At 40.4% G+C, this 22,851-nt stretch overlaps 2 protein-coding genes across 3 annotated transcripts; both read left to right on the top strand.

The window, feature by feature from the left end:
• The first annotated feature begins 242 nt into the window (after positions 1-242).
• On the top strand, positions 243-3,142 carry tmem237a (transmembrane protein 237a). The gene is made up of 10 exons (XM_028394173.1): positions 243-312; positions 392-520; positions 659-761; positions 933-1,087; positions 1,683-1,803; positions 1,920-2,111; positions 2,207-2,280; positions 2,351-2,438; positions 2,595-2,716; positions 3,075-3,142. The coding sequence occupies exons 1-10, from the start codon at positions 243-245 to the stop codon at positions 3,140-3,142; spliced, it is 1,122 nt and encodes a 373-aa protein (XP_028249974.1).
• A 498-nt stretch (positions 3,143-3,640) lies between these two features.
• Positions 3,641-22,756, top strand: LOC114426633 (abl interactor 2-like). Of its 2 annotated transcripts, XM_028394160.1 has the most exons (11): positions 3,641-3,774; positions 9,727-9,894; positions 12,972-13,148; positions 13,481-13,498; positions 14,017-14,120; positions 17,211-17,363; positions 18,083-18,207; positions 19,016-19,180; positions 19,279-19,359; positions 19,462-19,647; positions 19,733-22,756. In XM_028394160.1, exons 1-11 carry the CDS (start codon positions 3,658-3,660, stop codon positions 19,906-19,908), a joined length of 1,470 nt encoding a protein of 489 aa, XP_028249961.1. In that variant the 5' UTR covers positions 3,641-3,657; the 3' UTR covers positions 19,909-22,756. The 2 variants fall into 2 exon arrangements, with proteins under 2 accessions (XP_028249961.1, XP_028249962.1); XM_028394161.1 differs by lacking the exon at positions 13,481-13,498.
• Positions 22,757-22,851: the final 95 nt, after the last annotated feature.

A 22,851-nucleotide genomic window follows, 5' to 3' on the forward strand; every position in this document is an offset into this window, starting at 1 on the left:
ATCTTGTATTTTTGTGTTAGTGTGTGAGACCTAGCGTGTGCTGTGCTTCTTGAAGCTTTGCTCCTCCACCTGTCCTCATTGCTCGGGCTAATCTAATTAACTCTAACAGCCATCACCACCTGGCAGCCTCAGGATCGTGGTTAAACATCAATTGACTGACTGACCCACATTACCCTCAAAACGATGAGCCAACAGTTGTTTGTGTTTTCAACTTTCTGATCTTCTCACAGAGAAACGCTACCATGCCAACAGTCAAGAGCAAGAAGAAGAAGGTGAAGAAGGAGGTCAATGATGGAGAAGAGCAGGGAGAAGGTGGGAGGAGAAGGCTGAAGCTCCACGCAACTCTTCTTCTGTTAGAATCTATTTTAATATCTGTTCTGCTCTGTTCTAGTGGGCTTGGAGGTGGAGATGGAGGAAACGATCCATAGGAGCCCCTCTGACAGCAGAGACCCTTTGACCCCAGAGCCTCAGGAACCAGCACCACAGAAGAAGAAGAAAAAGAAGAAGGCACCAACAATCGGTAAAAAACTTCTTACCGACTTTTAGGTGAAAAGTTGGATTCTATTAAATTAAAGATAGTAAGCAATACTTCATATTTGATACAGGAAGCAGCTGGTGTCACAGCGTTAAGAAATCTTCATCTTGTTTTGTTTGTCAGATCAAGAAATGGAGCACAGTGAAGTACCAAACGGTAACACTGAGTCAGTCGTAGATGGAGAAGAAATGGCTGTTCCTGTAACCAGGAGGACAAAAAGGAAAAGGTGAGTCATTTATTAAGTCCATCACTAAGTCAAGACGGACACAGTCAAGATAACTTTCCCCCTGCTTCCTGTTAAGCTAAGCTAACCTGCTGCTAAGATAGATGGATGGGGAAAAAAATCCTGAGGCCAGAAACTGCAGCACAAATCCTGTTTTCTCGTGTAACCTGACAGGAAGGCAAAGACGACGGACCACTACAGCAATGAACTGGGAGCCGAAGATGACGACATCATTAAAGATGCCCAGTCACCCATCCCCCAGCATTCCCTCTTCTCCGCCCCACACGGACACAGTCAACCTGTTGGCAAAGTCTTTGTTGAAAGGAACCGTGAGTCTAATTCATATTTAACATTTACAATACAGCAGCCATAAAATAGAGCTAGTAATATATACAGAAATGTAGAAAACATAGGCTGTTGAATGCTGTACTTCTAGTATAATAAACCATAGAGTATATAACACAAATTATAGAATAGAATAGTCATATTTTTGCAAATATACATTCCCATTGGCAATGGTTGGCACAATCACCCTCTTTAATCTCTCAGAAGCAGTGACGTTGTCTATGTGGGTCACTGGCCTTACCCGACACGCCAAATCTCCTCAGCCACTCTCAGAGTGTTTGCTCTGGCTGGCTTGACTCTCTGCAGGCTTAAAATGACCACAGAACTCAATTTAAATAATGCTACAGCAATTATATGTTGAAGGTTGTAGGGGTGTCAGAAACAACAGCTACTTCACCTAAGCTTGTGTCACAGTGGGGACAAGCCTGCCTCTGTCTCTCTCTGGAACAAAAAGTCATTATTTTAATGTTGTAATTTTTTGTTTATTTTAATGTCCAGTCTGATTAATGGGGTTAAATTTAGGATTAAAGTAGGTATTCTGTTTAATGTGTTGTCATGGAAACATGGTTGTGTGTGCAGGACGTTTCCAGGCAGAGCGAGTGGAGCAGCTCCGACACTCAGAGCTCATGGATGACTACATGGACCCCAGACAGTTCTGGACCACCAGAGATGTTGCTATGAGGATCCACGGCGGCTTCAGGTCTGCAGCTGTCTCATTTGAGTTCATTTCCTGAAATGGTTTGTGCAGCACTGATCAGCTATGTAGTCCTTACACCAGGTTTACATGTATCCCTGTGCGGTCTTCTCTACCTGCAGGGTGATCGGTCTGTTCTCTCATGGTTTCCTGGCCGGCTACGCAGTATGGAACATCATAGTTGTGTATGTGTTGGCGGGCGAGCATTTGACCACACTGCCCAACCTGCTGCAGCAGTACCATGCTCTGGCCTACCCAGCTCAGTCTCTGCTCTACCTGCTGCTGGCCATCAGCACTGTGTCTGCATTCGACAGGTCTGTGTGTAAGAGATGGTTGCTGTTATTGTCTGATAGGCAAATGTTTGTCAGCTGGACAAAATAAACCGATTTGTTCTTTTTCTGATCTGCAGAGTGAATCTGGCGAAGGCCTCCATGGCCCTGAGAGGCTTCCTCACACTGGACCCTGCTGCTCTGGCTTCTTTCTGTAAGTGTGCAGCAAAGATGAGGGCAGAATTATCCTGACAAGTGTTTTAACAACATGGCTCTGTGCTCAGTGTATTTTATAGCCCTGATCCTGTCCCTCAGTCAGCAAATGACGAGCGATCGCATCAACCTCTATCCTACCTCCAACGAGACTCTATGGTGAGGGCTCTCCTAATATAATTGACTAAATTGGTTGTTAGTGAGGAGATGATCAGCATTTATTCAATAAGCCTGATTACAGCTGCTAGGTCCACAAACAAAGTTAGACTTAACAGCTGATACAGATGTACTTCTCACCCTCCTCCTGTCCCACAGGCCTCCAGGTTCAGAGCAGCAGATCCTACAGCCTTGGATTGTTGTCAACCTGGTGGTGGCGCTGTTGGTGGGCCTTGCCTGGGCCATTGTCTCCACACGGCCGGACATCGACTACACAGAAGGTATGTGAAGATGTTGAAGATGATGAAATAACACATTTATTTTAGGTTGACCAGGGTTGATTTGTTAAAATGTAATAATGATTCCACATCCTCTGTTATGTTTGATTTATACCCTTTGTATATGGGGATGACAAAAAAATAGCTTTTGTCCCACATTAGTTTATATAGCATCATTTTTTTCTGTTGCTTTCCTTTTTATAATCATGGTGTTATTCTTTATTCAACCACCAGATGGCACTAAATCGAAGCAGTTCACATTTTATTTACAGTGTCTGCACGCAGAAACGTACAAGTTTCCAAGTTCATGCGTTAGATTCCTAGAATTATGCAACATGATAACCTTTGTTGTCCTTTGCAGAGTTTTTGATGACAATGGAAGTGGAGGGATACCCAAGAGGAGAGGAGAACGTGGAGATACCTGCCTGAACCCTAACAACCCTGTATCTGTCTTAACATCAGTGTTTATTTAATGTATGTTTTTGTACGATAGCTCTTTGTTTCACTGAGTATGATTTTTTGTAAATAAACAAATCCAACACATGCCCGGTCATTGGTGTCAGTTCATTTTTGTGACTTTTTTTGTCATTGTAGTCATTGTGTGTTTGTATGTCTTACTGGTTGTGTTTAGGCTTTGTTGTCATTTCGATCGATAACAGTCACTACGGCTTTGATTTGTATGTCATTGTTGTGTGTCATCATTTTATTGACTTTCTACGCAAAAAGATTAACAGTCTAATGCCCCTGCTAACCATTTCCAGTTTTCCGTTTAGAACTGTAACCCCTTAAACGTATCTTTCGCTCGCCAAACCGATTGTGACAGAAACACCCACTTTCCCCATTCAGTATATTATAATTGTGGTCTTTCCCACAGTCCCTGAAAGCAGCAAGAAGCATCCAGTCAGCACGCGCCGCAGCCGTTAGTAGTAAAAAATCATGTAAAGATGGCGGAGCTGCAGATGCTGCTGGAGGAAGAAATTCCTGCGGGACGGAGAGCGTTACTGGACAGTTTTACTAACCTGGAGAGAGTAGCCGAGTACTGCGAAAGCAACTATGTCCAGGTATGTGGTGGTTATTTCAAACACCCGGTGTATAAATTCACTTCTAATAACATCGAGGTAAAGTCAGCAGGGAGTGGGCGGTTTGGAGCGAGAGAGGAGTGATGGAATGACTGTACCAAAAAAAAAATCCGTTATGTTACCACTAGCTTACATATAAATGATGGGAATAAAACTCACGCCGAATTGAATTAAATTCGAATCTCTGAATATCTGAGATCTTTTACCCAGCGTGGCCTCTTGTTGTTGCACTAAAACACGCCTGTTCTAGTGAAAAATGTAACTTTTACAACTGCCATAGACTGAGGGAAGGTGGTGAACGTGACAGTGGGAATGTCATGGATGTGACTTGGATAGTTATAAAAGTTCATATTTTGCCGAATTAGAAAGTGATATGTCATTTTATACTTGCCGAATTACATATCTGTATATTGTATTCGTAAAATGTCTCATACTACGTGTGTAACATTTGCAAATAGGCAGGACATGTTTAAACAGAGATTTGTTGACGGAAGTTTGGTTTGACAACATACTAAGAGGCGGATGTGGCGGTTTACTGCCCCATTGACACCAGACACCATTAGAGAATGGACTCCTTTTATCTATAATGTTAAAACAATAGTCTATAGCTTTTTAAACAGGAGATGTGATGATTTAATACCTTCTATGTACCCTCATAGGGTACCTTGGCTGAATTAAGTGTTCAATTGTAAGGTCTTAAATGGATGATACAACCAAGCATATACTTTGGTACATAGATTTTTTTAGACAAAATCACAAGGTGATTGAATTATTTCCTTATACTGCAGATTCGTCAATCATTTAATTGATCAGGTCTTACAAAGTCTCCCTGCACAGTTCTAATGTAAAGTTTTTTAGCTGTTAAATCCTTAATCTAAGTCTTAGTCTAATTATTAAATAAACCAAATATATATACCTGAAAAGATTTGTTGATGGATGGAGGAAATCTTTTACAATGATTAACACAATATGGACATGATCAGGACATGAATTGACAGATAATCTTCATATCCTCACCATGAGTTATAAGCGTCTTAGGATAGTGAGTGAGAAACCAGTTGCTGCAATTCTTCCTCTTGTGTTTGTTCAGAGGAGACTGTGGCATTAATGTGAGCATACGTGGGCAGGCAAGGCTGTCGGGGACAACTGTTCTTCCTCAGTTGGCTCTAAATACACACCTGTTCATCTCCACATTTCATATTCACCACATTTGTACAGCTGCATGTTTGACTTTTGCTGTCAGCCAAGAGAAACAGTAATGGTTACTTTTCTACAAGGGTATCACACAGGCGGTGTACGATGCATCTCTGCAGGCTCTATATATCCCTGAATACATAACAAATGCCACTATTCGCCTTACTGATGGCTACATGCGGCACTACACAAACTGTTACTGTAATTTGTGTGTCTGGTGTAGATTTACTTAACTGCTCACATTCGTGTGGGTCTTTGGACGGCACATCTACATACCCGTTTTGTGTGCCATATGTCGATGTTTGTTTCTCTCCTGTTCTTTTCTTATTCCATTTTTTTTCCTTTCCTGCTGTGTCTCTTCCTTCCTTTACACCCTCTCACCTTCCTTTGCTGTCACTGAGATGACTCATAACACTCTCCTCCGTCTGTGTGAGCAGTCGCTTTCTCTTCTCCGTAATCACATCACGACTTTTCAATAAATAAATAAAATAATCTACTTCATTAAATCGTTCATACTACATGTCCAAATGTGGCCTAACATCAGTGGATGGCCTACATTGCTGCTGCCAGCAGATGATGTGAACTGTTACATAATCCAGTGCTGATCCTGTTTTATGGGCTAAATGTTCGGATTCAGGGTTGACCCATGTTAAGCTATTCTTGACCCTGTTGGGCCACCTCCTAAGTAAAGTGGCCAAAGCATTCAATCTCTATAGATTACTTTAAATCTGGACAGCTGGTCATTATACCGTTAACAATACTGTTCATATTATTACTAAAACTGTCTGAGCTGCTGATCAGATTTATCATTTATTTACTGGGCAGACATATATATATGTCTGCATTTTGCTTTAAAAGAGGCTTTCTCTGTTGAATTAAAGAAAAACACAGTTAAATAGCGGCCATGCAATGATATTACAGAGTGAAGAATCCTTTCACTCACAAACACTCTTCAGAGTACAGTCATCGCCTTGCGAAAGCACATTATTAGTGGGCACACTGGTGGCTACAAAGTAGAGGCTGTTATGTTACCCAAACCCTCATGCGCTTCTCTGTTTATATTTGTTAACGATATATTACTTTTGAAACGAGGCAAAGTAATGGGTGTATGGGACCACTTTTCATCTGTCTGTAGCTGCTGAGCCGCTAACAGCTGTCTGTCGCTATCAGGCTGATGTCAGGAAGCACTACTAGCAGGAGATGAGCTGCTGTGCTGACTTTCCTGTTCTGTCTTTGCTAAAACTAATAATTAAAGTACTGTCTTTGCTTAAACTGATAATTAAAGTTAATTTCAATGCTCTGCTCAGTCGAAGCATCTGGTTCTGACTGCCTATAGCTCTGTGAGATTGCTTGTATATTTTTTTAATGTGTATTACAGTGCAGTAATTTAATTTATTTTTGATGAACATTCATTTGATGAAAACGTTCATTAAAAAATTAGTTGCAATTTTAGAAGCATTTATTGATTAAATAATGTGTTGAGAAAATTGCTCAAGTACTGAAAATTCCTTGAGTCTCCTTTCATTGTCTGGTATGAATACATGAAATTCACATTTCTTGTGGGAGACCAAGGTGTTCAATATAACACCACACCCATCTCCACCGTATGAGCTATTGACGCAGGTTTACATAGCCATGGTGGAGTCTTAAATAACTGCTGTCTTATTTTCAAAGAGAAACTTAGACATTTATTCAAATGTCAGCAAATGAAGCATCTAATGAGCATCATTCATTTTTCTTTAGTGGGAGCCCTGAGCTGGACCATACTGAGCATGTGCAAACACAGACGCACATACAGTCCTATTCTGTTTTGCTCCTTCTGGGTGCTGCACAGCTGGTACCAGTTAGCTGACAGCAGAGGTAGTTGTAATGTAACTCGACCTCCTGCTGCTCATTGAAAACACATGGTCCCACTGCAGGAGGCTGGACATAGATGCTGGTTGTAAGTGTGTGTGTGTGTTTTGGGTTGGGAACCATGGCAATTGGTTTTCCAGTTGAAGTATCTGCCTTCACTTTTCGCACTGGTGCCAGAAACAGCGCCTGTGGGCGCTAAACAGGCTGAGGAAGATGAGTTGGTGATCAGAAGCTTGGCAGACCAGGGCTGATCATGTGTGCAGGCTGAGTTCATATTTTTTCATTTGAAACAGTTATGTGATACTCCACTAGTGTTGCACAGTTAATTAAATCTCCATTACAGCCATGTGCATCTTCATGTTCAAAACATGTCAGTTTTTGTACAGGCGGAGCATGTGCAGTCCATGGTCACATGTTTGTCTGCATAGACACCAAATAAAAGAAAGATGATGCTGAATTGGAGTAATAAGGTTTTATTTTAGATAAACAAACAAGAAACAGCTACCTTGGAAAAACATGTACTGGTAGTAGCTTTGATAGAAATCAGCTGTGACGTCAGAGCTGCAGCTTGCAGAGGGGGCATCATGAACACAACATAATGCTGCAATGTCTCAACATTACCAACACAAGGGTACATTTGAAGTGAGAATGCCTTCTGTAGCAGTTACACACACACACACACACACACACAATGAGAGGGACCTGTCCTTGTAAGGTAAAAGCAGACTGTTGGCCGTTGGTGGCCGTCTTGTTGTGTGAAGGTGCAAACAAGATTCATAGCGTTATTAGTTACAGTACTGAGACCTTTATGGTTTGATGAAAGGTCAAAAGGTCTGCTCTGGTTTTAGCTCTCATTTCTATTGTAATTTGTGTTTCGGTTGCCTACTGCTAGTCTGAACCGATGTATAATGTATAATTTTGTGATTGAAGCTTCAAAATGTACAATTGACTTAAAATAACTATTAGGATTAAGATTAAGAATACCGTTATTAGTCCCACAATGGGGAAATTGCGTTAAATGATAGTTATTTCCCCTCCAGAGGAAATAGACTGAACTGTCAGGAGTGTCCTGTAGGACCAGCAGCAGACACTTGCTCACAGTTTTTCAAAGTACTTTGTTGTTCCAAGCGTCTTCTGCCACTTCTGTCCTTCACTGCCCTTATGATGCTGGGATTAAGACTTTGTGGTGGTCAGACCATCTGTTCCAGCGAGTCCTTGCTCAGATGGATAAAATATGGCTGTATAGTTTGATGTATAATGAATTTGAGACCAATCAGTTGCCAAACATCTAAAATGTATGCTCCACAGTAGCTATTTAATGTAATATCATTTTTTAAGATTACTTAACAGCATTTGTTGTCACCACATCTCTGTGTAGTAAAGCTCCTTCTGTGTAAATCTTGTCAGCTGATTTGTACTTATATCCTTACACAGAAAAAATGAACAGCAGGAATGTGACTAGTCTGTCTTAATTAAAAAAAGAGGTCAGAGGAATCAGAGCATGCATATTATTCCACGTAGATCTGATATGATTCACGAACTTGGAAATGAAAAAAAAATCATCAACAGCATCTGTGTGTGTGTGTGTGTGTGGCTCTGCCCTCGCCTTAGGCCAGAGGAGGCAGCCCTCCAACTAGGTCACTGCTAACAGGACATCAGATGGCTGATGGGAAAGAGAGAAGGAAAAACAGGAGATATAAGAATGATGTGATAAAATGTGGGTGGAGTAGAAAGGAGGAAGAGATGATCTAGAAAAAGTGCAAGGAGCAAACAAGGAGAGGGAATTATGTTTATGCCTTATATTTGTACTACATTTTAAGGAAGGCGTTCACAACAATCGCACCTACAGCACTAAAACATTTTCCTGGCTACAGCTTTTGCAGAGATTGCAGAATTCGTCCCTGCTTCAACTTCTCTGCTCGTTACACAATGCAAATGCTAAATCAGTCCACTCATCCTCACTGCCTCATTTACTCCTTTAAGGATCTCAGACACAGTGCTAAAAGGATGCTTTGCCATCCCAATGGGGGGAATTAGTCCCAAGTGCAAGCAAGGGCTTCATCGTTTAGCTTTACAATTTCCTTAGGGACTTTTTTGTGTGTAATACATAGGCATCACTACACAGCTACTACAGCCTAATCAGTTTTTTGTAACCATGATTTTGAAGAAACCAAGAAACCTGATAATGATTGGACCTCTGACTGAAAATGTAGGGCTTTGGGTCATCTGAAGCTATGACAAGTGCTGTGTGTGTTTTGCATTTGTGCTGTCTGGTGTAATGTCTTTCATGTGTTAGTGTTTGTCGTATATCTTGTGTGTGTGTTTGTGTATTAGAGAGACACACATGGGGTGTCAGTGTGTTTCTTGTCAACCTCGGGCATGAATGAGTTTGCAGTGACCTACATTGTGCTCCACCAAACACACACACACACGTGCTAGTTTTCCATAGCTGTGAGGACTGTAGTGGGTGTATTGCTTTCCCTGATAGGCCTCTACCTCAACACTAATCATCACAGGTAAATGCCTGACACTAAGTCAAACTTGAATCTAGAATCTTGTTTGTGCTTAAGGTTTCTCACAAATATATTCCTCATTCACACTACTGTGTTACGTACCCATATACAGTAGACATGCAAACATGATACACAGTGACAAGTGCGGTCTGGCAAACACACACACTCACTGTCTTGATAAAATGCTGAATGTGTCTCTATGTGTATATTGTTGTTGTTTTATCAGGCAGATTTTCTAGGATGTTATTGTTAATTAATCAAGAAAATAACTGTCACAGTCAATGGAAATAAAAATGAAAGGTTATCAGTAATAAACATGAATACATATATCATTGTGGGACTCCTGTCCTGAATCTTTCCCTTTTCCCTGTAGTCCACAGACAAGCATCAAGCACTGGAGGAGACGAAGAGCTATACCACGCAGTCTCTGGCCAGCGTTGCCTACCTCATCAACACACTGGCCAACAATGTGCTACAAATGCTGGACATCCAAGCTTCACAACTTCGACGGATGGAGAGCTCTGTCAACCACATTTCACAGGTCTGGTGACCTTTAAGTATTATCTCCTCACTAACTTTTTTTAATCTAGGCCAGGTATCTGCACGCACACTGTAACTAAAAAATTGAAACTTGGTTTAAAAAAGTGAGTACAGTACAGATGCATGGGTACTCATGCTGCATAAAAGCCTGTGTTGTGCATAGTAGAAGAGCTAATGGATGAAAAAACATGCAATGTAATCATGTATGCATGCAGGGTCATTTATGTTCAGCCTCTCTGGACCCTGCTATGCTTTTATTTAATTTATTTATTTCAAGCAAGCATTGTGCACTTAAAATAGTAACAGGGAATGTTAAAGTGCATGGCAGAAACAGTTCTCAGTTCATCATACAGGTTGTAGTTGGATGATTTCTGTACTAGAGACAAAGTATTGTATTACTTCCTCTTGTGTTGTACAGAGAACACACTAGATACTACATCAACTCAAAACCCAGTTTACTGTGGTAAGTGGTACTACAGCATTGTCCACAGCTAGTTGGTGAGTGTGTTAACTTGGGTAGATATTTCTTCAACACCATCTTAAGCTCTAAAAAAAACAAGTAGGCAGGAAATTTTCTCACCAAGGTGATGTTCCATGTAAATATTACTGTGTCTCCTGTATGCCATCATCAAAACCATGAGCAAAAGTAGCATGACATGTGTAAATAAATGTAGCCATCTTTTTTGTATGTCGAAAATATCAAATTCCTGCAGGAAGTCAGATTATCTTATTTAATGCACGATTTGTGAAAATAAGTCTTCTTTGTTTGTCAACTGGTCTGATAATAAATAAAACCACCTGTAGGCGCGATCGCACCTAGTAGTTTAGCCTGTGATCCCATCAGCCTTACACAACACTCTGCACCCACACATCTCACACTACAGCTGTGCCCAGGATATTCATATTCCTAAGCAAACCTCATAAGCTTTAAAAAATATAAGCAGAATTGTCCCTCAGTGCACAGTAAATACTTCTGTTAGACAAAATATTTGTATTCACTGATTCACATTGAAATCCTTCTACAGAGAAACTGTATATTCAGAGGAATAAAGTAAGTACCGTAGTTAACAGTGGTACAGAGGGTTTATTCTCCTTCACAGACCTCCGAATAATCAGTATAATCAGAATACTCTGTGCGCAGAAATAATGAGATGCTTCTCTCTCTGTTATGTCAGGCCGGGCTGTGGTTGCGCGTCATAATTACCACTTTCTGTTCAGTGAGACACAGTCACATCTGTTATGTAGGCGAGCACTTTGTGCAGTGAGGCTTCCTCACATAAGGAATTACATTGAGATTTTCATTTCTGATGTATTTTGCATTTCATGCTGCCGTAATCGGCAGAGTAGTCGTGTAACATGCGGAAGACACGTCCAAACACACACATCAGATGCTGTCTGTGGGGTAAAATATTCCTCAAGTTCATCATTCACAGCACAAGACAAGTGAATCGCTGTAGTGTCTATGTATTGTATTTGTAACTGTTCAGATACTCAATGTCTTCAGAGATTCTCTGGTGGTGGCAGGTGTTTAATTCCTATGTGTTTTTTTATTATTTATTATATTATTAATCTACTACCTGATGTATTATGCTTCTGTCATATTAACTACATTTGTACTGTCAAGGTTTTTTTTCTTTTTACCTGCTTAAAATGATCATCATTTATATTCTTGCATATGAGTCATCATATTTTGGCTCATCTGTGCAGTTTACACCATGTCAAAACACCTACATCTCTTGTTTTCTGTGTGAAACCCACACAATGGTGGCATCCTGGAGGTTGTTAGCTATCTGGGAAAGCAGGATTTATTTTCAACCACATCTACTCTTGTCATCGACTTCCACTGATTCTTTGCACAGACTGCTTCTTTATATGCAGGCCAGATGACACAAAGCTACATAGTGCAGTAAGCAATATTTACTCAAGAAGAGCAGAGAGAAGAAAACAAGCATCCGTTGTTTTCTGAAGGGGAGATTGTTTTCTGTCTTGTGGTTTTTATTTCACAATAACATATCATTCTTGTATCTGAATTTTAGTGCATTGTTATTACATGGCTGACTCCAGGCTTGAAGAACAGGTTTTCATCCATATTAAAATACAGTCCTCCAAAAATATCGGCAGTGTGTGAGCATGGAGCAGTGTGAAATGTGTTTCTCACACTGAATGCACTTTGGGTTTTTACACACTGTCTATGTGCTTAAAGGTAGGGTAGGAGATTTCATTCTGATGCACTTTTTGTTAAATTAGTCTAACTTCTCTTTACAATCCGATAGCAACCAATTAGTTCGGCAGTTTTGCTTTAAAACTAAGAATATGACTCATCTGTGGAAGCTGTAAAACGCTAAAAACATCAGCCAATCCTACGAGGCGCCCCTGCACGTATAGTTGGCTGGTTGTCACTCTCTTCCTGCTCTGCGCGCTTCAGAGAGGTACATGCATGATGGCCGAAGTCACAGACTGGTTGGGAGGCGTGGCTTCGGGGTGAACTCCGAGAGAAAGGGGCGTGTGTTTACTTTCAAAATCTGGCTGACTCTCACTGAGTTTTCAAAATCTCCTACCCTACCTTTAATGAACACGCTTAATAAAGCAGGTTTTATGTGAGATAGAACTGTCAAGTCAAATGTTGACACAAAAGGCACAACCAGTGCAAAAGGAATTTGGAGTTTGGTTGGTGTGGTGCATTTTTAACATATACAGAAGCTCTTCGGTAGTATTTAAATCAAAAAGTCAGCATGTATCCCTTTTTTGCTTCTCTCTAAATCTCTATGTATATATGAATAGGCTTTATAGGCCTGTCTGTTTCTCCATAAAAACAAAATATCTACTGCATTACATTCACATCCTGCTGATGCTGCTGGATGACTTGTAGCATATGCACAGTGGTTTACCACTGAAATCTGATTGGATCAATCGCACAATAAAATCTGATATCTGTTATCTATGGTAAATTTCTGTCTGTGCTGCATTCATGTACAGGTGTTTTCCAGGCCAGGTGTGTTTACAGGGACCACATAGTACCATTTGATTCCTCACTGATGAAACCACTGTCTCCCCATCTTCTTTCTAATCTCCTCTCAGACTGTTGACATTCACAAGGAGAAGGTGGCGAGACGGGAGATTGGGATCCTGACAACCAACAAGAACACGTCCCGCTCTCATAAAATTGTTGCTCCAGCCAATCCGGAGAGGCCAGTGCGATACATTAGGAAGCCCATCGACTACGGTGTGCTGGATGACATTGGACATGGAGTTAAGGTCAGTAGAAATTGGTTTGGATGTTAAACTTGTCTATGTGATTTGGATCTAAACTTGCATGTATGACTCCTTACAGTCACTGTCTCACTAAACATGTATAGTGTGAGAAACCTGTACGTAGGCTGAATAGCATTAATTCACTGTCTTTACAAGTATTTGAGTGCATAGCATCTCATTGTCAGAGCTACATCACATCTTTTCCCAGCAACATATATATCTTTTGTCTGTGTCTGTCTCAGCCTGATAATGTTTGCATGATGCTGTTGCACTGTAACTAACCTCTAGATATTTTCTCTTTCTCCTGTTTTCTTTGCTTTCATTGACGTGTTAAGTGGTTGTTGAGGTTCAAGGTAAGGATGTACTACACACCTACATGCTGTACAAGAACATGCATCTGAAAGCCTAAACTCACAAATAAAATTGGCCAGTCTGACTCTACTTAATATAGCACAGTGATGTTGTTTCTGCTGTCTGTTTTGATTGGACATTACATGGGTCCTGCCTTATATTCAGTCCTAGCAAATTAAACCACACCCCACAGATATCTGTCAGCCTTGCCCTCAGTGTGTGTCTTAATAATCCAAAGCCATTTTTAATTGGTATGTGTGCATTCACTGCTGGTGAAGTGGTGAAAAGTTCGTGGTTGGTGGTGTCAGAAGTGAACACACTGGTGAACCATGACTGGGCCCCAGTGAGGCTTTAAGTATCTTAGTCTAATGCAAGTCCGCTCTACCTGAAAACGTACAAAACTTAAAGAACCTACTACTGATAGAGCGCCTTCAGAGGTCTTGTAGTCCAAGCAGCAGGAGACTTTCTGAAAGGCTATTCAAAGTGCTAACCTCTATTGTATGTTTTTTTTTTTCCACAGGTGAACGGCCAGCAGAACATGAAACTAGGAGGGGGTCTGTCCCGGTCCAACCCTCCAACACAAAAACCACCCAGTCCTCCAAGGGCAGGGAAGGGCATCTTAGGGTACGTAGCCAACCAACACTCCCTCTCTGTCTGTCTGAAATTCATCTCGACTGATCCTTTGATGTGTGTTTGCCTTGTGTCTTTATGTTTTTATGTAAGTTATTTATTTTCACATGGATTTACATCAGTTTAGTTTGGCAAAAATATTTGTATAATTGCAAATTGAGAATTACAAAGATAAATCTGCTTTCACAGATGCACATATTATTCTTTGTGCTGACTTTGAAATATCACACTGCAGTTTGTGTGTGTTTATCAGAACATCCTGCGGCGAGCTTATTACAGATTTGACCCGGCAGAAAGGAGTCACACACACACACACACACCCACCCAGTGAACGCAGTGCTCTGAGGAATAACGTCATGCGCTGTGAAAGCTTGTTGTGTTCTCTTCCCTCAAACATCTAGGTCACCCAGCTGTATCTCTCCTTCCTCTCCCTCTCTCCTTTTCTTATTTACACTTCCTTATCCTTCATTTGTTTCCTTGTCTATCTTTTCTGTGCATCCATCTGCATCTCTTCTACTATATCTCCTCCTCACACCTTCGTCTTTCTCTTTTTCACACTCTCTCTCTGGTATTACAGCACCCAAACGGTGGGAGTTCCACAGAGTAGAGAAGAATAGGGCAATAAGGTCTCTCTCTTTCCATCTATAGTCTTTCAACTAAAATGTCACACCACTTTTATACGCTACAGAAGACAGGTGAAGTGATAGCTAGCAGTTTGTTTGCTTAGCTTAGCATAAAAGCTACAGACATGGCCACCTGCTCCTTACTGAGAATTTTTTGACACATACCCCCTATTCCTTGTTTGTAAATGTAATTTTTTTAATCTGTAATTTTTTGCACTGTTGGTGTGTGAATATGTGTGTGCGCTTGTGTGCATGAAAGGGTAAATGTGAGGTAATGTAAAGTGCTTTGGGTATCATTAGGTGATTTATATGTACAGACCATTTACCATTTAAATTGAAAAACTCAAGCTGTCACCTTCTCCCTGTTACTGTTCTTAACGTTAGGCGAAGCTTAACTTTCCAGAGTGAGGCAACTGGACTGGAGTTTTGCCGTTTTGCTGTTTATCCAATCAGCTTCATCAGAACTGATGAAGTCCAGTTGCCTCACGTCAAGCTCTTGAATGAATATGACCTGGATGACTGAGAAACTTCATTGGCTAAGCTAAACATTTGCTAACTGTAGGTTAATATCTAATGCATTGGTTGTATAATTCTTCTTATCTAAACCCGTTTTCCAGCTATTTTTATTTTGACTACAAGCTGCGTGTATTTCTGTGTGCAGCAAGGTAGGAGAGCCATCTGGCAGAGCACCATTCAGCCCTTCTGTTGCCTGTCAGTGTTCTTTTCTGTTTCCTGTAACCTGCTGATCAGCCGGCTGTTGTGCTCTGAATGTTAATAGAATAATCGGATTGTTTACCTTTTGAAAATGCCATAAACAAGTAGCCTAATAATATTTTTGCACCTATTATGCAATATATAATCCTTGTTACAATGCTTCTTTCTTATTTCAAAACCAATTTTGTTGTAATGATTACATAATGATTTTCTCCTCGGCTATAAACACGACCCTTTTCACAGCTGATGTTTAGAAAATGTCTGATATTCAGGCCTGTAAGAAGAGAAAGAGATGGAAGAAACAGTGAACAGATACAGATTAACAGTTGGTTGGAACTAAGCTCAACAAGCCAAGTGCGTCTGTCCATGCACAGAAACACAAATATGCATGCAGAGACAAGAGGCAAATACACAGCAGTGAGTTGGCATCATGCTGCAGCCAGCAGGCCTTCTGACAGCGCACACACACACACACATTTCTCACACATCACATCAACAACTCAGAGGAGCATTTAATATTCTGTATTGTGGTCTGAACAACACTCAAACAAAATTAACATTGCAGATGGGATTTGTGAAATTACAGGAGTTGTAACAGGTAGCAGAATCTAATCACATTAGACTGGAAATCTGAAGTTTATATTTTCTTCAGTATCAAAGTGAGGCCAATAGCCAATTATTAATAATTTATATGGCATCAGTTGGACAAAAGGTAAACAGATACAGCATAAAAAGGCTCCAGGGTAAACAGCAGTACCTCTGTATCAGTTTGTTTCTCTTGCCATAGTAGTTTCCATATAAACCTTTGTCCAATAAGCAATAATGACAATAAGCTGATGACAGAGGTTCATTTCAAAATACATATGGGTTTTAAATCAATTGAAATAGATTTGCTGAGGTGAAAAATGGGACATAGGCTTCATTTTAGGAGAAATTACCCTAAATGTATTAACGTGCCTGCTGTTTGTCTCCACAGTCTGATTTAGATGTTTTAAATGTCTTCGTTGGACTCATTTGTCCTTTTTTCTCTACATTTTTCTGATGCGGTAGGAGTTGAAATTCTCTAAAAATACATCCTGACCTTTAAACATGACCTTAACAGACTCCTGCTTTTCTCCCACAGAAAGAAAAAAGACGAAACCCAGCACATTTATAATGCAGACATAATGCATAATTACTTATCAATCTTGATGTGATTTCTTGATTGTGGTTGTGACTGTTTAATCTCTCATTTAATTTAATCATGGCCTTTTTTTATGGTGTTACAGAGTAAGACAGTTAATATCAGTATTTATTGACATGTTATTGTGACTCTGGCACAACAACATTAACCAAATACTTAGCAAATTGTGTCATTTTTAGGTTATTGAAATATTAATATAATAATAAGACAGTGTTTTCTTGCTCATTCAGTCTTTTACAGAACATACATTTAATGTAGAATATGAGGAGGAGGAGGTTGGTTAGTTCTGAACTGACCACAGATAAATTTAACATCAGAGGCAGCAATAAATTACTAAGGAGCTGCTGGCATTAGATTTATTTTTGGACAGCATTTACAGGCTGCTCATAGGATATAATCTCAGAATCTTGCAGGAAATACATTCTGGTGTAGCTGGCATATTATATATATATAATATATATATATATTATATATGGGACATGTCTATGACTTGGACATATTCATCAGAAACAGGCTTGTGTCTCCCATCGCTCCCGTCCTCACCCATACCTCTTGCATGTACAGGAAGAACTCCCCCTACAGGACACTGGAGCCAGTGCGCCCCCCAGTGGTGCCCAATGATTATGTCTCCAGCCCAACCAGAAACAATATGGCAGCTGGGCAGCTTCCGAGTCCGGCCCGCACTGCCACCCTCAACCATCGACCCCGAACATACAGGTAGCTGGGTCAGCCTGCAAACATGGCTGCCAGAGCTGGACTTCATGGCTTCATCCTTTTAAACACTGAAAGAGGGCTGACATTCATCACTTCCAAACATGAAATGTCACCTTTATTTAGATATCATTAATGAAGGCGGCTTCTTCATACTCTTCTGCTTTGGCTTCTCAGTGTGTTTAATCTGCTGCTGTCTAGTGTTTACTCTGTGGTTTTATTTAGCAGCATCTCGTTTCTTTGTCGCTGCTGCGAGACCATAGAGGACACACAATGCTAACCCACTGCTTCCATCTGCTCTGCATTCACTAACTAACTTTATTTTAATTTACTTATTCATTTACAGCTTTATTTAACTCCTCTGCAGTTGTATGCAACCTTGTGGACTTCTTACTATTGCTCAGCTTTTCACTGTTTCATCTGCTTGTGGCGACATTAACTGGACTCACTGCTGCTGTTGCTCTACAGGGAGCAGTCTGTCTCATTTTCATCAGCGAGCCATCCTCTTTCCTTCTTTCTCCTGTCTGTCATTCATTTGAATATCTGTTTAGTAAATTACTAATGCTTTGCTTGTACAGTGTACTGTTTGTAAGTCAGAATTTGATAAGTAATTACAGTAGATGTAGGACACATTTCATTGTGCAGCTGGTTCAAACTCTTTGTCAGAGAGGCAAACCAGGAGGAGCAGAGAACATGAGAATAAGATTTGATGTGTGTGTGTGCAGTGGCAGCAGTGGAGGTAGCCATCCCAGCAGCAGCAGTCGCAGCAGCAGCAGGGAGAACAGCGGCAGCGGCAGTGTGGGCATTCCCATTGCTGTACCAACACCCTCCCCGCCCTCCACCTTCCCAGGTAGCAACACAGAGATGCACAGATACGCATACCCATCTTTCTCTATGATTCTGTCCTTCCTGGTCCTTTTACTCTTTACTCTCCGTTTATTATTTTTCTTCTCTTGTCAAGACACATCATGAGGGGATAATGATAATGCATTTTTTAAATATTCCAGAAAAAAACACACATTAACAGCATGTTTCTTAGTGAGTGGTTTGAATGTTTTTGTAATAACATCTTAGCTCCCTCTGTTAACGTACTTCCTAACTCCTTCCTGCTTTTCCTTTTTCATCTTCCTTTTCCTTCTCTCCTGAAGTTTCCCCAACCACTGGACCAGCTAGCTGCTCCTCCACTGCTCCTAACTCCTCCCCATCCCCGTCTCCAACACCTTCCTCCTTCTCCTCCTCCTCGTCCACTACAACCTTAACACAACCCAATGCACCCTTGCCTCCAAACTCCCCTTCACAACATGCTGAATCATCTCCTCAACCGCACTCACAATCAAACACGCCTAATGCCAATGCTTCCCCACCCTCTAACCCTTCCCCCAGCACGTCCGAGGTCCAGTCGGAACTGTCTCCTCTCCTTCCTTCTGCCCCTCCTCCACTGTCCTCTTCCTCCTCTTCCTCATCACCTCCCGAAGGTGAGTTTCTTCATCACTGCAGCCCTTCTTGTTCACTTAGTGTTTCTCTAATTCCAGCTCCTCTCTTCTCTGTTCCTCTGTTTATTTCTGAGTACTGAACAGACAACAGTCAGTTGTTGAGGAGACCCATCAAATCTTAATCAGTTTGAAAAGGTGTAACAGTGTCCCTTTCTGTTATGTCAGGTCCTTTCGTTCCTCAGTTCTACAGCATGAACAGGCCTCAGCCTCGACAGCAGACCCCACAGGTGGGCGGGTCCTTGCCATACCGCCGCCCACCTTCAGTGACTGGCCAGCCAATAGTAACACAAAACCAGGTCAATGGTGGTCCCTACTACAACCAGAGCCCAGGTATGCACTGTTAAACCAGGTCAGACTGCAGGCTGTGATTTTTACTAAAGAAAAATGTTAAATAAATTGTCATAAAATAACGAACGGTGTGTTCACAGCCTCCCCTCCGCCTCCATCCCTGCTCCAGTTCACCCCTCAGCTTCCTCTGATGGGTTTTGTTGCTCGAGTTCAGGAGTCCAGTAAGTAGTTTTAGTGTCTTACTAATGAAACAGGACATAACATATAGAATGAAAAGTCTTTATCAGCCTGTTGAAAATGATAATGCTGTCTGAAACCTCCAGTTTCAGACACCCCTCCTCCCCCATCTCAGCCAGCCACTGAGAGCCAGTCAGGGCCAGAGGAGCCCCTGCCCACTCCTCAGCCAGTGGAGGATGGACATGAAGAGGAGGACTCAGCAGTAGTGGAGTACAATGACCCATATGCTGAAGAAGACCCGCCATGGGCCCCCAGAAACTACCTGGAGAAAGGTACTATTACACATAAGGAATTTGTGTTTTATGTAAATATATAGTTCTGCCAATAATACTTTGGTGTGTATTTGTTGCCCCCTAGTGGTTGCAATCTATGACTACGCTGCTGACAAGGAGGATGAGTTGTCATTTCAGGAAGGAGCGATCATTTATGTCATCAAGAAGAACGAGGACGGCTGGTTTGAGGGAGTGATGAACGCAACCACTGGCCTCTTCCCAGGAAACTATGTGGAGTCCATCATGCACTATGCCGACTGAGGTGTAGTCACAACAGCTGCAATCTGAACTAGAAGGGAAATGCAGACTCCAGTTCCACTTTTGTATTGGGCGCCTTCAGATTCACACACTAAAATTACTTTATTAGTACTAGTATAGGACAGACTTTCTGTCATCTCTTATCAGCCTTGCAGTGGGGGTTCTTTGTTAACATACACTGCAGTTCTCCTGTTGGAGGACTGTCAGGTGTCTTACACTACGCCTGCATCGCACCAGCTAAATTCCAAAAGCACAGTAAAGAATTTTTGTTCAGATTCTTTCTCCTCTACATATTTTTAATTTACAAAAATTACTATTGTGCTTCATCTTTTAGCAGTAATAGGACTGTGTTCCTACAACAGTCTGACCCACTTTGAATAAGTTGTTTCCAGGCTAATGTGGTTTGAAACAAATTTCATCAGATCATCCTTATTATTTAGGTTTGGTTGATATAGAATAATCAGAGGAGGCAGTATGATAGCAGCTATAGCCACATTTTCTAAACCAGCTTCCAAAGCAATAACATAAAGTAAGAATTAACCTTCAGTGACAATGTCCAACAACAAATCAAACCACCTGATAACAAAAAGTAAAGTTGCCCAGTGCTTCAAGATACGAGCAAAGATTTCAGTTTTCTTCTGACCGTAAGAAATTCATTCTAGGTTCCGACCTTTTACTGTACACTGAGATACACATGCAGATCTTTGTTCAAACATTCTGAACATCAGTGATTACATTCCTGGCAACAATTAAGATTAACAAAAATTCCCCCTTCTCATCTTTCTTTTGCCTTAAAAAAACTCCAGTTTTTTCTTTAGCCTTATTTATTGTAAGAACACTACACATCACAAAGCTTTAGTCCAATCAAACTGCATTAGCAGAAGGAACTTGAGTAATATCAGTCCAGGTGTACGAGTGACTTTTTAGCTTAGGTTGATGCCATCAAGCTGTGATTGACAGTTTTCAGTTAGAGCTGGAATTTTGCTGTGCCATGATTTTTTTTGTTGTTCAACATCCTTAATGTCACACATCAATTAGTGATGTGTTGTTTATCCTATCAGCCTATTGATCAGATAGCTGAGAGCACACTTTGTTGGCAGATACTGCAGAATATGATTCAAAGGGAGAGTGCTGTTTTATAGATTCATACATAAATAGATAAATTAAAATACTGCAGTCTTTATTTTTTTCATAATCTGCCGTCCAGCCTTTTTAACTCTTTATTCTGAATTAGGGAATTCAAGGCTCTGCCCTTTTAGATGTTGTTTTTTTTTTTTTAGGTCTGACTTTGTGAACATTTGCAGCATTAAATGAATATTATTATTATCAGAGGCTTCCTAAACAATATAACTTTAAACAGATAAGTCATTATTGATGTGTGACGAAACTAATGATGTCAAATTGCATCAATCACAAGGCTATGAACTCGCCTATAGTGAGCTATTGATCAGTTTATTCCAAACTGCCCCCAGGACACTGAACTATTTATCCTGAATTCACAGGTATGAGAAGTTCTCTGACCTCTGAGCCTTGTTATTTCCTTGTGGTTTTGTTGTGTGGTGAAGTGGACCTGAACAAATCGCCTAGTGGAGATTCTGGACCAGTTGCCAGTTTTGAAGTTTACAGCGTGTTTGCTTGCATGCCTGATATATAACTGACGTTTTTATTCCCCATTTTTCATATTCTTTATGTTTATATTTTTTTCTATAGTTTCACTACCAACTTGATTTGTTCTGTGAGTTTGAACAGCTGAGGTTGTGATGTCTTTCTGCAGTTTGGCCCTTTTGGTTGTTCTGGCCCTTTAAGAGTCTTTGTGCCTGGACTTCAGACGGACTCTGAGATGAAGGGGGATATTTTTGTGCCATATATGCGTGTGTATGTTTGTCATGATGTGACTGCAGGTGTGTGTGTGTGTGTGTGTGTGCGATGTACCAGTATGAACCAAACCTTCCCTTGTTAACTGAAGTGACTATGGACCTGAAAACAGTGTGACCTTGTACAGTGTTATTTAAGAGGCATTTTACCATTTTAAAAAACCAGAGTATGAAAAACACTTGGTGATGTGTGCAGAGAAAAATTATTTTCTCAGTTTTAGCACTACAGATAGTTCTATTTTCTACCAGTTTATGTATGTATCAAAAGCTCTTAAAGCCCTCACTGATATTATTTGCAGTTGGGCTGCAACTGATGATTAGTTTTATTTTATTTTATTTTTTTCAATTTATTGATTATCAATTTATAAAATGAGTGAGAGGTGAAAATGCCTACCAAGCTGATGTCCTAAAATAATTGTATTGACAATGTTTTGTTTAGCTTTAAGTACAAAGTGCTTTCATTAAATTGTCATATTTTTAAATATATGATATATTGGTAGAAATGTGTGTGTTGTGGATCAAACTTGTGACTAGTTTAGACTAGACTAACAACTTGCTGTTGTTTTTGACATACTCTGGTTTTTACTTTGCCTGCATTATCCCTTTAAAGTGTGGAATAAGAAATGAGGTAATCTGTAAAATGTTACAGAAAGCTTCTCTGAGACTCACTTTACCAGGAACCATTTGGTATCCCCAGGGTCCAAAATAAACTAAATAAAACTCTTATACAAGTTGCATCTAAAATAGATAGAGAACTTTATTCTAAGTTTACTTTTACCACGTAAAATAAATTCTTATTATATATATTGCAATAAAATCAAGGAATTCAGACATTTCTTTCTGCCAGTCTGCAGGATCCTCCTGGTAAAACATGGTGTCTAGAGAAACTCTCTGCTTTCCAAAGTGAATCACAAATAAAAGCACATTGTTGTTTTGTTAAAGAAAAGTGAAATTACTAAGTAAATGTTATAACAATTCATGTGTCTAATTTCTTATGTATATATATACTGTTGTACCTTTCATACTAGTCAGTTTTAACTGTGATCATACAGCTGTTCAATGGAAAGCAGTA

This window comes from Parambassis ranga, chromosome 21, assembly GCF_900634625.1.
Source record: "Parambassis ranga chromosome 21, fParRan2.1, whole genome shotgun sequence".
NCBI lineage: Eukaryota > Metazoa > Chordata > Actinopteri > Ambassidae > Parambassis > Parambassis ranga.